Source organism: Sparassis crispa, assembly GCF_003851025.1.
Source record: "Sparassis crispa DNA, contig_000000F, whole genome shotgun sequence".
In the NCBI taxonomy this organism is placed as follows: domain Eukaryota; kingdom Fungi; phylum Basidiomycota; class Agaricomycetes; order Polyporales; family Sparassidaceae; genus Sparassis; species Sparassis crispa.
In genome coordinates, this window is record NW_020939747.1 from 283,617 (window position 1) to 297,320 (window position 13,704).

The window sequence follows — 13,704 nt, forward strand, 5'->3', positions numbered from 1 at the left end:
TGCGGGAACTGCAGAGAGCGGTGAGAGTGATAGCTTCGATGAGACAGCCATAAGTACTACGGTTCGTGTGGCTGACCACTCTGTCAGCCCCAGCTTTTATTCTTAAAAATGACTTCTAAATTAGGACGGAAGGGTTGTTTGCCGATCGCGGGCCGAAGTTAATTATGGAAACACAAGATCTGCTCCATCCGCGAGGCGGAGTCGCCAATATCCGGTCGCACATTCTTCCGGCATACTATGCCATACCGTTCAGTCGGCGCACCTCCCTACTCGCACCATATATAGGCAAAAAATATGTGTTACGCGAGGGAGTCTCCTTATAGTGGTAGTGGTCTCGTACCCAGACGGTTATCTCATCGCACCCTACCACCGCAGATAACACGTCTGGGGCAGTTTGATAGAGCCCTCCTACCTTACAGTTAGCGCCCGTTAAGCGCCGGATACATCAGCAAAAGTCAAATTTCCTTATCGCGTCTTGACCGTCTTAATAAGGAGATCAAGACGAGACAAGAAGATTTGACGGCTCTGGTCCGTTTGCCTTGCTCAAGGAGTTTTAAGGCGATCCTTGGTCTTATGTTCTGCTTGTGCTGTCCTTTTCCGGTCTTATACGTACTTGTGTTTGTCTGGATCGCCCCGTGAAGATCCCCTCTCCATTTTTCTGGAGGTTACTTATTCCTCTTCGTGCTCTGAAGTTTCTTGCCGAGAGGTTTCCAAGTCACAAAAGTGAAAAAAGTAGGTTTTATTGAAGGGGCTGAAAGCAATATAAGAAAGTTTAAGCCAACAAAGCATCAAAGACTCTCCGGGAGCAAAAGTAGAGTAAGGTGGGCAATCCACGGATAAGAATGGTAAGTATGATTAAAGGCGAGTAATTAGAAACCAAGAAAGTGTGAACTTGTCAGAAGAGATTAAGTAGAGAATCGAGAAATAATGTCAGCAACGAACGAAGGGGCAATGCAAATGAACGCAAGCGAGAACAACGTGAGCAACAACGTAAGCAACGAATGAAACGGCGATGTGAGCGATGAACGAGAGGGCGATGTGAGCGATAAACGAAAGGGAGAGGCGCGAAGGCGAAGGTGATCACTACGACCCGAGCCTTGAAGAAAACCAATAGCTAGATCAAAGAAAGTCCCGAATTGAATGGATAGGCATCACGGATGCCAGCGACAGCTTGAAATGTTCACGAAAGTTGACCGTCAACCTGACGTTTGCACGCATCCTAGTTCATGGACAAAGCAACCTGAAGTTATAATCCAATGTAAATTGGCACAACTACGTATGAAGGATAAACTCACCTGGGCGTAATTGCTAGTCAGAATCCACCTCAGCGTCAATCAGTCGTTTGCGGTGATTGACGTTTAAGTCTTCATCATCGGAAATTTCAATCAGATCGTGATGGAGACCTAAGGACCATGACGACGGCTTGGTGTACTGCTCAACCTTTGACATAAGCTTAACAAACTTCTTTTCCGAAAGTGAATCCACGGCGGACTGGACGAAGTCAGCTGTGTTTTTGCCGTAGTTATCAGCACTGAACTGCGTCGCCCAAGTACTTTCAACACCTGTTGTCGGGTTCTGCGTCTTCAGGATGAAAGGTCGGCCATTGACGAGCCTGATAGCTCCCGTCTGCCAAAACACGAGTATGCGCTCAACCTAGAACAAAATCAGAGATACAATCACAATGCAATAAAAAAGTTACAATACTTACCGCCGCAGCGGATATACCAACCGCCCCAACTTCACGCCGATCTCCGTCTTCGCCATAGAGTGTTGGAACATTAATGGCACCCTTCATTTTCTGATAGTGATAGATGAGTGTTCGTGCGACCAGTTCACCGCGGAAAAGGCCCTTGAAGGTCTGCGAGTAGAATGAGTAACTGCATGGACTTAGCACAAACTCCGATTTTACCTGATAATCATCTCCTTCAGCGTCATCATACGCAAAGCGCATATTCTGCACCAAGTCAATAGCGGCATCACGTCGTTTGGCTTCTGTATCGTATTGATGCTTCTGAAGGTACAGTTCGACAACTGCAGCTGCAGTTGATCCAAATCCGCAGCGCCAATCGTAAATGCGCTGTCCCGCCTAGAATGTCGCGCAAAAGTTAGTCAGTCTGTCATTAAATCAAGCAAGGGGACGTACCACATTGAAAACTGCACAATCGTTGTCAGGGCGGACTTCGTATTCGAGACGGGGATAGACAGTGTTCCAGATTATCTGTAGAGCGTCAACAAGCTCAGCATCGCCAATTACCCACGGGTTATCAAGTGTTCCCATGTATTTCATCAATGTTGGCAAAAATACATGTAGCCAACGTTGTCCTGCTTTTGCGCCCATGGGAAGGTCAACGTTCTTCTTCTTTCCCTTCGCAGGCTTAGTCTTCGGGTCGAGATTGCCCTCCTGCTCCGATTCTTCAACCTTGACAATAGTCTGACATTGCGGACTTCAGATCAACACGTTCCAAAATGAGAAGAACACGTCACCGTATATACATTTTCTGTAGTGCGCACGGTCTTCACTTGCTGCCTTGATGCACCTACGGCCTGAATAGAGGGCTTGACTGTAGACTCCATGTGAAATTCAGGCTGCGATCCATCTTCGGTTTTGACCAACACCTGTTCAAATGAGTAGTGAATCACCAAAAAAATGTGAGTAGCTGACACATAGTAATGACGAACCTGTTTCGCAGAAGTCCTACGTAGTGGTCGCGGTGTCTCGTCTGGATCAACTTTATCAACCTCAACCAAGCTCTGCAAAAGTACAGAGTGACAGTTCGCCGTTTAGCCTGTATTCTTCGCACTCGGGTTAAGTAAACTTACTGCATTCATCAATCTTTTGTCACGACCTTTCTCCGGACTCGACAATGCATCAAAGCGCTCAACTGCCTCATCGTCACTCGCAAATTGGGCAGTTTGAATCTGGAGATACTGAGATTTTTGCTCATCGATTGTGCTAGTTGAGGCTGCCAATTGTCCAACCGGAGCATTTGAGGCTCGCGTCCTTTGAGTGGTGCCACGAGCTCCAGTAGCAGAGCCCCATCATGCGGGAAGATTCCTCTTCCAGTCCTTGACTTCTCCAAGCCCGAAGTTTGGATTCCTATAGGGATGCAGAAACATGTTGGACTGTGGCAAAAGTCGTGGTGGTGTGTACGTACTTAGCATCCTGAGTTGCCTTATCGAGAACATCAGCAGCGCCTGCTGCCCACTCACCAGCAGCAGCAGTCGACGGCGTTTGACGAGCGTTGACTATGTCTGCACGAACTCCCTTCTTTCGGGCTCTTTTCTTTGGCTGTTCGTTGTCAGTCAGACCTGATTCAGTGTACTCGGTGAGTGATGATCTATCGTCAGCCGTCTCATCCTCTGAAGGAAGCTCTGACAGTCCTATCAGGTCTTGAAGATTGGCTGTGCACATGCAATCAATATATCACGTACCTTGTCTCTGCGAAGTTGGCCGCGTAACTCTCTCCCGTTCGATCTTGTTCCCTGCTCTCACCAAATCATCTTCGACCTGAGCTATGCGCCTTCGTGCCTCTGCCTCTCCATCCTCGCGCTCTTTCTTTGCAGCTGCTTTTGCATCCTTCTCGGCCTGGACTTCAGCAGCAGTGCATCGCTTGCATTTTGGCGGCGTGGGTACTTGGGCTGCGTCTCTAGCAGCCACCTTGACAGGTGGCTTTGTGACACGTCGGGTTTGCTTTTGGGGTTGAGGGTTTTCCTCTACCGTAGGTGCACTGACAAGTTCAGCCGCGGGATGCTGACGTGTGCGTCGTGTAGACTGGGGGACATCGTCCACTGCATGTTTGTCGGCTGAGCCAACGACAGTGTCAGAAGCATGTCGTATGCATTTAGCAGGTGGAGGATTATTTTCCATCGAAGCGCCACCTGCAGCTTCCTGGGTGTTGATGTCATCTTGAGTACGTCGCTTACGTCTTGTCTGTGGAGGAAGCTGATCGACAGGAAGACCACCAGGAGGCTCGCCAGCAGGTTCCAAAGAATGCTCAGACTTCGGAGCTGCGCGAAGTCTGATGGGACGTGTGCTGTTCTTCGCCATAGAGTGATGGTGGAGGATGGGAAAAAAGCGTTGGGGTGCATTGAACCAAAGAGTGACCACCACGGATACGAGCGTCTAGCGGAGACTTACGTTTCGGCGAAGTTCAAGTTTGTGCCATTCGGCACCAATTACTGACCGCGAAATCATTTACGGTAGATTGAATGTAAAATTTCTATTTCTCTCCCTACAAATTGAACACAAGGCAAGCTATCTGCGGCTACAACTCCATCCTCCATTGGAAACCTCAAATATTCACATAATGGCTTTTTCGATACAGAAATTGCAAGCCCGTATCAAGCACAAGGTTCTCAGACATCCCTGCAGGAACCCGGGATGTAATAGGTGGTTTCGAAACCAGTCCGGCCTTATGAAGCATGAACGCACATATCATGCACGACCCGCGCAGCCTATGGCCAAGGATAATGCAGTCAGAAATGCAGCCCAGGAGGATGGCAATGCTTCACCTCGGAGTGCGGCCAAAAGTACTGATCGTAAGCAATCCAAAATTCTTCGCGCTGGAGCTGAATGCTAATGGCATTCTAGCAGAGCATAGCAATAATGCTCACAGTGACGTTGATGATCTTCAGTTCGAATTTGACTTCATAGAGTCCCCCATTCTCGAAGCCTTGCACGATCTTGACCACCTTCAAGACGAGTCAAGTTCTTTGAGCCCTGGAGTACTCGCTGACAACTCGGACGATACCAGTTCACACAACCGTAGTACAGACTACATCTCAGACGCGTTCCCCATGGGCTTCGCACCTGGTGCCGACTTCAATGATGACTCTTCCACGAGTTTCGAAGGCAACAGCGTATCTGATGATGACGACATCCCACCACACGACCCGGCAGATCATGAACATTTTGAAGCTGATCCTGTCGAGTCGACTCGGGAATACCATCTGTTCATCAATGGTACATCCATTTGAATGTCAATATGTGCAGCTAATCTAATGAAAACAGGCACACCTTGTGACGAGCAAGGGAACTCCTTACCACCGGATACTCCTCCAGCACCTCAAGAAGGTCCTGCCGCTAATGACTGGTCACCATTCCGCGATCGCGTTGAGTTCGAACTTGCTGAGTTTCTTTACACTCGAGAGCAAATGTCTGCCGGGAATATAAACATCCTCCTCGATTTATGGGCTGCGAGCCTTATGAAACATGGCGAAAATCCTCCCTTCGCCAACGCGAAAGACCTATATCAGACTATAGATGCAATCTCTCACGGCGATGTCCCATGGCAGTCATCCAAGATGTGTTATCGTGGACCATTGCCGGACAATGACGTGCCTCCATGGATGGTTGCCGAGTATGAGGTCTTGTTCCGGGATCCACATGAAATTGCGAAGAATATGCTCGCAAATCCGGACTTCAACGATGAGATCGATTACAGCCCATTTCGTGAGTTCTATAACGGTGAACGCCATTTGAAGGATTTCATGTCCGGTGATTGGGCATGGAGACAGGCGGTATGTCTTTGTTCTGTTCATTTGTGCACGCGCGACTCATACTTTGTAGGATTTGATTGCAAACGATCCAAACATGCACGGTGCCGCATTCGTACCGATCATTTTAGGCAACGATAAGACAACGGTCTCTGTCGCAATGGGACAGAATGAGTACTATCCGTTGTACATGTCAATAGGCGGTGTACACAACAGTGTGCGTTGTGCACATCGCAATGCAGTCACACTGGTTGGGTTTCTCGCTATACCCAAAAGTAAGTGACAAGTTTACTTGCTGCGAACATGCTTCTGATTATGAGATTGTACACTAAGCCGATCGCGAATACAAGGATGATATCAAGTTCCGCAAATTCCGCCGACAGCTCTTCCATACATCATTATCCCACATTTTGCAGGGTCTTAAGCCCGCTATGACAACTCCCGAAGTCACTCGTTGTGGAGATGGTCATTTTCGATGAGTCATATATAGATTGGGGCCGTACATTGCTGACTACCCAGAACAAGCCCTCCTTGCCTGCATTGTGCAAGGATGGTGCCCAAAGTAAGTCCTTCGACTGGTCTGATTACTATTGCTAAGTATCTCGCCAATCGTGCAGGTGTACTGCACGTAGTGACAATCTAGACAGTCCTGGGAGTGGACCACGCTCACGTGAGCATACGGACGCCCTTCTTGAAGAATTTGGGGTCGGCGTCCTTTGGGACGAGTACGGCATTGTTGACATCGTGGTAAGACTTTCATTAGTTGCTTAAAATTCTCTCTTTTTGCTTTTGTTTCATCCATTCACTTGATACCATTTCCCTTTTGATTCCTTTCTGTCACGTTGTCTACTTCCCACAAACCTTCACCTCACCCTCGGCCAAACCACTCTCGCCCCGCGCTCGCCCATCCAATGGTCCAGATGCCCAAGCCCATCAAACACGTCTCGCTCATACCGGCCCCCAACAAACGCATTCTGCAGCATCATATACGACACGTCCATCGCGCTCAGCGCATACACCATGTTCTCACTGCCCGAGAAGAAGAAGATCGGCACGCACTCGAGCCGCGCCAGGTTCGCCTCGTCCACCAGGCTCACTGGGGGCTCATGTTAGTCCGGCGTGCAGGGGCCCGATCAGGTCGTCACCACCCCGCTCGTGCCCATGTGCATCAGATGCGAGGGCGCACACATGGACACCCCACTTCCTGCTACTACGGATCGCATTCTGCAAGCGTCTTCAATTTTCTAACCTCAGCGTGCCACGGTGTGTGTTCATCTCATTTCAGGTATGTCAACCAGTCATCAACATATTAGAGTGTTGGCTGATATGCTTGCGCTCATACAGCCAGTCTGACACTCCAAAGTTTCAACATGGACACGAAGCAGAAAGCGAAGTCACAACAACGAGGAAGTCATCTTCTGGAAGTGGATTTCGAACTCGACAATTGGCATGGTCACAGACACAGGCGTGTACCACTAGTCCATCGCGGATGCGATGTCGCCCCCGCTGAAGATCTTCGACCCTCATCTCGCACTGTCCTTCACCCTGAAACACGCCTTTCTTGCAGAATTCACGCACCATCCAAAAAGTCGTTGCGCTTCTCAACCCAGGCCTCACGCCAGAAAATGTCACTCTACCGCCCTTCCCCACCTCCACCACAGCAAACCCCAACCTTTCCCTCATCGTCCCACTACCACCTGACTCGCCTGCAGCACATTTAGCACTGGCACATGGTGTCCCTTTTATCTCCTCTACATTCAGCCACGCAAGTCCAACACGAGCTCCAGGTGACCAGATGTGCAAGCACTCTATCCTCAACACGTTCTTCCAGGGTCCAATCACCGGAGACGAGAGGAAGAGATGGGCAATGCAATGAATTACTTGTAGGTCCCCGTCCATTGCGGTCATCACTTCACACTGAATCATACTCATGTCTATTAGCTGAGCAGAACGAGAATAAGTACCAGCGTGTACCACTGGTCTGTTGCAGATGTGATGTCAGCCCCACAGAAGATCTTCGACTGTCACCCGACTCTCGTTGGCGTGCAGATCATCAACTACCACGTATCGGCAGATGAGAAATGGCTTGTGTTGGTTGGCATTTCAGGAAACACAAGCAACCCCTCAGCATTCAAGGTCAAAGGCTTGGTACAACTTTTCAGCAGAGAGCACGGGGTCAGCCAGCCGATTGAGGATCATGCTGCTGCGTTTGCCGAGCTCAAGATGGACAGACACCATAAGCCCACGAAACTGTTTACGTTCTCTGTCCGGACAGCCACAGGAGTGAAGGTCAGTAATATACATCTTACTCCGTGGTACTTTTGATGACTCAGTGCATCCAGCTGCACATTGTCGAAATTGACCACACAGTACCGGATCCACCCTTCATAAAGAAAGTTGTCGATGTCTATTTCCCTCCAGAGGCGACGAACGACTTCCCCGTGGCTATGCAAGTGTCGAAGAAGCACAGTCGGTATCGTATACCTAGTGACGAAGTGTGGTTTCATCCACCTCTACGACCTGGAGTCTGGTGCCTGCATCTACATGAACCGTATCTCTGGGGAGACCATCTTTGTAACCACTTAACATGAGGCGACGAACGGTATCATTGGCGTCAACAAGAAGGGCCAGGTGCTCAGTGTCAACATCGATGAGCAGACAATTATACTATACATCCTCACGACGATTAATAACACGGAACTCGCATTCAAGATGGCTAGCAGCGCCAATCTTCCGGGTGCAGATGACCTGTACATTAAGCAATATCAGCAGCTCTTCCGGACCGGTCAGTTCGGCGAAGCGGCGAAGGTCGCTGCGAATTCACCGCGAGTACATCGTTCTCAGAGTGATATCCAGATATGTTCTCATATTATAATTTCCAGGGTATTCTTCGCACTGTGCAAGTCATCGAGGCGTTCAAGCATGTGCCAGCACCTCCTGGCGGTCTTTTTCCCGTTCTCCAGTACTTTGGTATTCTTCTCGAGAAAGGTGAACTGAACCACCTGGAGTCACTCGAACTTGCTCGTCCAGTCTTGCAACAAGGCAGGAAGCGGCTCCTTGAGAAGTGGCTAGAGAACAAGGTTCGTATGACCGTGCATTCAGATATGGCAATGTCTGACATGCTACACGTACCTTACATGTAGCGAGGAACTTGGCGATATTGTCCGACTTCACGACATGACCCTCGCGTTGAGTGTCTATCTCAGAGCGAATGTGCCAAATAAGGTCATTGTGTGCTTTGCGGAGATGGGACAGATGGACAAGATCGTCCTTTATGCGAAGAAGGTTGGATACACCCCGAACTTTGTCAGCCTGCTCCAACACGTCATGTGAACCAACCCCGAGAAGGGTGCTGAGTTCTCTGCGCAGCTCGTCAACGATGACTCAGGTCCGCTCATGGATGTCGAGTGGGTGAGTTTTCTGTCTACTTCAAGCGTTCTATTACTGAGCTCGTTCCCTCTTCAGGTGGTGGACATCTTCATGTCGCAAAACATGATCCAGCCCGCGACGTTGTTCTTACTCGACGTGCTGAAGGAGAACAAGCCTGAGCAGGCTCATCTCCAGACTCGTCTGCTGGAGATGAACCTGATTCACGCCCCTCAAGTCGCGGATGCCATTATCGGTAATGAGATGTTCACGCACTACGACCGTCCACGAATTGCCAACCTTTGCGAGAAGGCTGGTTTACTGCAGTGAGTTTGTAGACTTTCATGGCGATTGATTGCTCTTACTCATATTTTTGTCTGCAGGCTCTCGAGCACTACGAGGACTTGGGGAACATCAAGCGTCATCGTGCATGCGAACGTGTTCCAGATCGATATGAGTATTTGCCGTGTCTCACTTTTTGTTGCGCTTGTTACTCACTCGTCCATTAGTGGCTCGTCAGCTACTTCAGTCGCCTTACTACTGAGCAGTCATTGGCTTGCATGGGAGAGATACTTCGTATCAACATTTGGCAGAACCTGCAGGTTGTTGTCCAGATCGCTACGAAGTACTCGGATATCCTTGGCCCTGTCAAGCTCATCAAGTTGTTTGAGAAGTTTAAGTCATTCGAAGGTGATCTCGTTCTATACATATCATTTTATTGGACGCTGACGCTCTACGACCAGACCTATACTACTACTTCAGTTCCATCGTCAATCTTAGCTAGGATCCCGAGATTCACATCCAGGCGGCCACTCGTACAGGCCAGATTCGTGAGGTTGAATGCATCTGTCGTGAGAGCAACTACTACAACCTGGAGAAAGTCAAGAACTTCCTGAAGGAGGCCAAGCTTTCGGACCAGCTACCCCTCATCATCGTCTGCGACCGGTTCAACTTCGTCCATGACCTTGTGCTGTACCTGTATCAGAATGGTCTCACCAGCTTTATTGAGGTTTATGTTCAATGCGTCAACTTGGTCAGGACGCCGCAGGTCATTGGGGGTCTCTTGGATGTCGACTGTGATGAGACAATCATCAAGTCGTTGCTTGCTTCTGTCCCTGGCAACTTCCCCATCGATGAACTCGTGAACGAGGTAGAGAAAATGAACAGGCTGAAGTCAATCCTTCCATGGTTGGAGGCACACGTGCAGGCGGGAAACCAAGACCCTGCTGTGTACAACGCGCTCGCAAAGATCTATATTGACTCGAACAACAATCCCGAGACGTTCTTGAAGGAGGACAATGTAAGTTCATTCATTCCTTACCGCTACCCCTTGTTAAAATGTGACTGTTCAGTTGTACGAGCCGCTGGTCGTCGGCAAATTCTGTGAGGCCAGAGATCCATACCTCGCCTACATTGTGTACGCGAAGGGTCCATGCGACGACGAGCTCATTGCCATCATGAATGACAACTCGATGTTCAAGCAACAAGCTCGCTATCCCATCAAGTGTCGTGATCTGGACCTATGGGCGCAAGTCAGTCTCAATCTGCGGCCATTTCTCTGGAGAAGGGTGAGTTGGGGAGCGCAAGGGCGGGTGGATGAACTCACTGTCGCCAGTGTGGGAGACGAGGAGGAAGGTGGTGGTGAGGGAGAAGGTGGAGATGTGGTGACCAGAGGCAACGGAGAAGGAGATGGGGGCATCCATGGTGGGGAAAAGAGATGGAGGAGAGAGAGAAAAGACATTCTCGTGAGATGCGGGCTGTCGGCCCCGCAGCAGCCAAATATTCTTCCCGTCATCATCCACGGCAGATTGCACGACATCTAACACGGGCTGTAATATGATCTGTCAGTCCCCCATCTCCTCGTGCCCATGCTTGCCACTGCAGAGCACCCAGTACACAACATCGCCAAGGTCGGCTTCGGTACGGGAACGAACGAGCTCTATTGTCGGTCAGTCACTCCGAGCGCTCGCTTCCCTGTTCTCATTCCACAGCCCCAGTGCTTGGCCCTCGTACCAGCCTGCCACCCTCTCCCACATCCGCAATGCCCTTGCAGCCTCTGCCCCACTCAACACTGTCGAGTGAGTTTACTTGCCCCATCCTCGCTTCTCTGACTGCTCAGCTTTACTAGGATCGGTGCGGGCACCGGCATCTTCACCCGTGCGCTCCTCGCCCACCCAGACTGGTCCCACTCCGTGAACCAGCTCCGCGCCCTCAAGCCGTCCGAAGGCATGCGCGACGTCTTCGCAAAGTTCGTACATAACCCCCGCGTCTCCATCGCCGAGGGAACCTTCGACTCCACCGGCGTCGACAACAGATGGGCCAACCTCATCGTCATCACCCAGGTGCGTTTCCCCACTTTCGCATATATGCATGCCCACACGGGCTCCCCCCACACCCGCGTTCGTGCTCTTGGACAGGACAACATGCATCGTCGTCAGCTGACGGATCAGGTGAGATTTCTGCGTTGTTTTCGTCTGATCTCCCTACTGACTTCACTACAACTAGATCATTGCGACCGCCCTTCCTGAGTCCACAGACCCCGATGATGTGTTCGTAACTGGGAAGGTGTTCTTGATGGCAGACCTTCCCATTGAGTTGATCGAGCTGCTCGAGAAGCTCATCCTCGAGCCTTCACCATTCAGCGACAATCGCAACCTCCAGAACTTGATGGTGTTGACAGCCATTCGCGCAGACAAAAAGTCGTTGGATACATTGACAAGCTCAAGAACTACGATATCGCTGAGATTGCCAAGATTGCGACTGACCATGGCCTGTACGAGGAGGCATTCCTCATATACAAGAAGTATGAGCAGCACGCCATGGCCATCAACGCGCTCGTCGAGCATATCGTCTCCCTGGACTGCGATGTCGAATATGCCATCAAAGTCAACAGGCCCAAGGTGTGGAGCAGGCTGGCGAAGGCACAGCTCGACGGTCTGCAAATCAAGGATGCCATCGGTGAGTCAATCCGGGTCTGAACATTTCAGGTGCTAATCCCAGATGAATATTTGCAGATTCGTACATCAAGGCTGAGGATCCCTCGAACTACGCCAAAGTCATCGAGATTGCTAGTCACGCAGGTAAGCACGACGACCTCACCAAGTACCTCCAAATGGCGCGCAAGACTCTGCGCGAGCCTAAGATCGACACGGAGTTGGCGTATGCCTATGCGAAGACCGATCGTCTGCACGATATGGAGGACTTCTTGGCTATGACGAATGTTGCCGACATTCTTGAGGTCGGAGAGAAGTGTTTCGAGGACGAACTTTACCAGGCGGCGAAGTTGCTCTTCACAAGTATCTCCAATTGGGCCCGGCTTGTAACGACGCTCATCTATCTCGGTGAGAACTATCTGCAAGAACAACCGACTCTCCTAACAGATCTGCTGACCGTCTTGATTCCTCGTATTGACCATGTCCGCGTCGTGAGGATGTTCAGCCAGATGGACTACATCCCCCTCGTCCGCTCATATCTTATCGCTGTGCAACATGTGAGTTATTCAATGCTAAAGGGTGTGATGAACTTAGTCTAACGGGTTTTAACAGCTGAACATCGAGGCCGTCAATGATGCGTACAACAACTTGCTCATCGAGGAGGAAGACTACATGACATTGCGGGACTCTATCGACGGCTTTGACAACTTCAACAACATTAAACTTGCGCATGTCTTAGAGAAGCACGAACTGTTGGAGTTCCATCGACTTGCGGCCCACCTTTACAAGGTACGAACTCGTCGCTTGTATCATAACAGTTCAGTCATTAACATATTCAATATGTAGAAAAATGCGCGGTAGGAGGAGTCGATTACGTTGTCCAAGGCCGACAAGCTCTACAAGGACACAATGATTACGGCAGCCATGTCCAACTCGACAGAAGTCGCAGAGGATCTTCTCTCCTACTTCGTCGACATCGGCAACAAGGAGTGCTTCGCGGCGGCGTTGTACATCTGCTTCGATCTGCTTCATGCAGATATCGTGGAGGAACTCTCGTGGCAGCATGGTCTCAACGACTTCTATGGCATGCCGTACAGGATACAAAACTCGCAGACACTGTGCGCATACTTGTAATATTTTTATCTCGGTACACTCATCACCCGGTTTTCTCATCTAGATGGCGGTTCTGGAAAAGCAAGTGCACGAGCTGTCGAACAAGAACATCAAAAAGGAGCAGCAAGAAGCGGAAGTGCCCATCATCAACCCTAGCGGTCTTCTTACTAACCGGTTAATGCTGATGCAAGGGAATGGGTAAGTGCCTGAAGATTTCACAGTGGTGTTGTGCTCACATGGAATGCAGTTCCCCTGGACAGGCACCCCCGATAAGAATCCGATCTCATCCGATTCCTCCACCAACTCTACCACGACCAGCGGCGCGGCTCCAGTTCTGTCGACTCACGGCTCATCTTTACAAGGTGCGACCTGTCCCTTATTTATGTCATAATATGGCTATTCATATGTAATCCAGTTGCACAAAGATGCGATGGAGCCCACACCCCCAACCTCTAATGAGCATGGGTACCCCTACACTCACCTCGCATCACAGCCCACTAACATTCTGGTGCTGCCCCGCACCCTTTCCCATTTGGCTCGCATGCCCAGTCAGGTGAAGATCCGCGAGCATTCAAGCCCGCTCGCCAACCCGCTCGCCAGTCCGCTCCAAGCGCGACTTCTGGCCGCGCGAGATATCGCACGAGCATGCAACATACCGGTGCAACTAAGACGGTATCCTGACCGCCGTGCAGACCTGATGGACGTCGGCTTGCTGCACTTCACTGAGCGTGCTTACTGCAGGTCGTCGTCCCCACCTGTGAGTGTCCCGTACACTTCACCACCACACGTGGGTGCC

At 50.3% G+C, this 13,704-nt stretch overlaps 5 protein-coding genes across 5 annotated transcripts; 4 read left to right on the top strand and 1 right to left on the bottom strand.

The window, feature by feature from the left end:
- Positions 1-1,308: 1,308 nt before the first annotated feature.
- Positions 1,309-4,048, bottom strand: SCP_0100870 (hypothetical protein; the record flags this gene model as incomplete). The annotated part of the gene is made up of 9 exons (XM_027752327.1): positions 1,309-1,653; positions 1,709-1,858; positions 1,910-2,086; positions 2,144-2,431; positions 2,485-2,616; positions 2,680-2,751; positions 2,821-2,963; positions 3,211-3,381; positions 3,433-4,048. The coding sequence occupies 9 exons, from the start codon at positions 4,046-4,048 to the stop codon at positions 1,309-1,311; spliced, it is 2,094 nt and encodes a 697-aa protein (XP_027608128.1).
- Positions 4,049-4,415: 367 nt separating this feature from the next.
- SCP_0100880 (hypothetical protein) lies at positions 4,416-6,744 on the top strand (the record flags this gene model as incomplete). Its single annotated transcript, XM_027752328.1, has 9 exons — positions 4,416-4,539; positions 4,592-4,963; positions 5,012-5,520; positions 5,570-5,771; positions 5,830-5,961; positions 6,022-6,058; positions 6,114-6,243; positions 6,417-6,569; positions 6,622-6,744. 9 exons carry the CDS (start codon positions 4,416-4,418, stop codon positions 6,742-6,744), a joined length of 1,782 nt encoding a protein of 593 aa, XP_027608129.1.
- Positions 6,745-7,491: 747 nt separating this feature from the next.
- On the top strand, positions 7,492-9,406 carry SCP_0100890 (hypothetical protein; the record flags this gene model as incomplete). The annotated part of the gene is made up of 9 exons (XM_027752329.1): positions 7,492-7,785; positions 7,839-7,991; positions 8,089-8,325; positions 8,379-8,576; positions 8,644-8,802; positions 8,866-8,907; positions 8,962-9,188; positions 9,246-9,319; positions 9,372-9,406. The coding sequence occupies 9 exons, from the start codon at positions 7,492-7,494 to the stop codon at positions 9,404-9,406; spliced, it is 1,419 nt and encodes a 472-aa protein (XP_027608130.1).
- Positions 9,407-9,422: 16 nt separating this feature from the next.
- On the top strand, positions 9,423-10,685 carry SCP_0100900 (hypothetical protein; the record flags this gene model as incomplete). Its single annotated transcript, XM_027752330.1, has 4 exons — positions 9,423-9,552; positions 9,606-9,623; positions 9,684-10,162; positions 10,215-10,685. The coding sequence occupies 4 exons, from the start codon at positions 9,423-9,425 to the stop codon at positions 10,683-10,685; spliced, it is 1,098 nt and encodes a 365-aa protein (XP_027608131.1).
- Positions 10,686-10,730: 45 nt separating this feature from the next.
- On the top strand, positions 10,731-12,929 carry SCP_0100910 (hypothetical protein; the record flags this gene model as incomplete). The annotated part of the gene is made up of 8 exons (XM_027752331.1): positions 10,731-10,810; positions 10,860-10,940; positions 10,991-11,312; positions 11,368-11,532; positions 11,589-11,820; positions 11,877-12,352; positions 12,408-12,584; positions 12,657-12,929. The coding sequence occupies 8 exons, from the start codon at positions 10,731-10,733 to the stop codon at positions 12,927-12,929; spliced, it is 1,806 nt and encodes a 601-aa protein (XP_027608132.1).
- Positions 12,930-13,704: the final 775 nt, after the last annotated feature.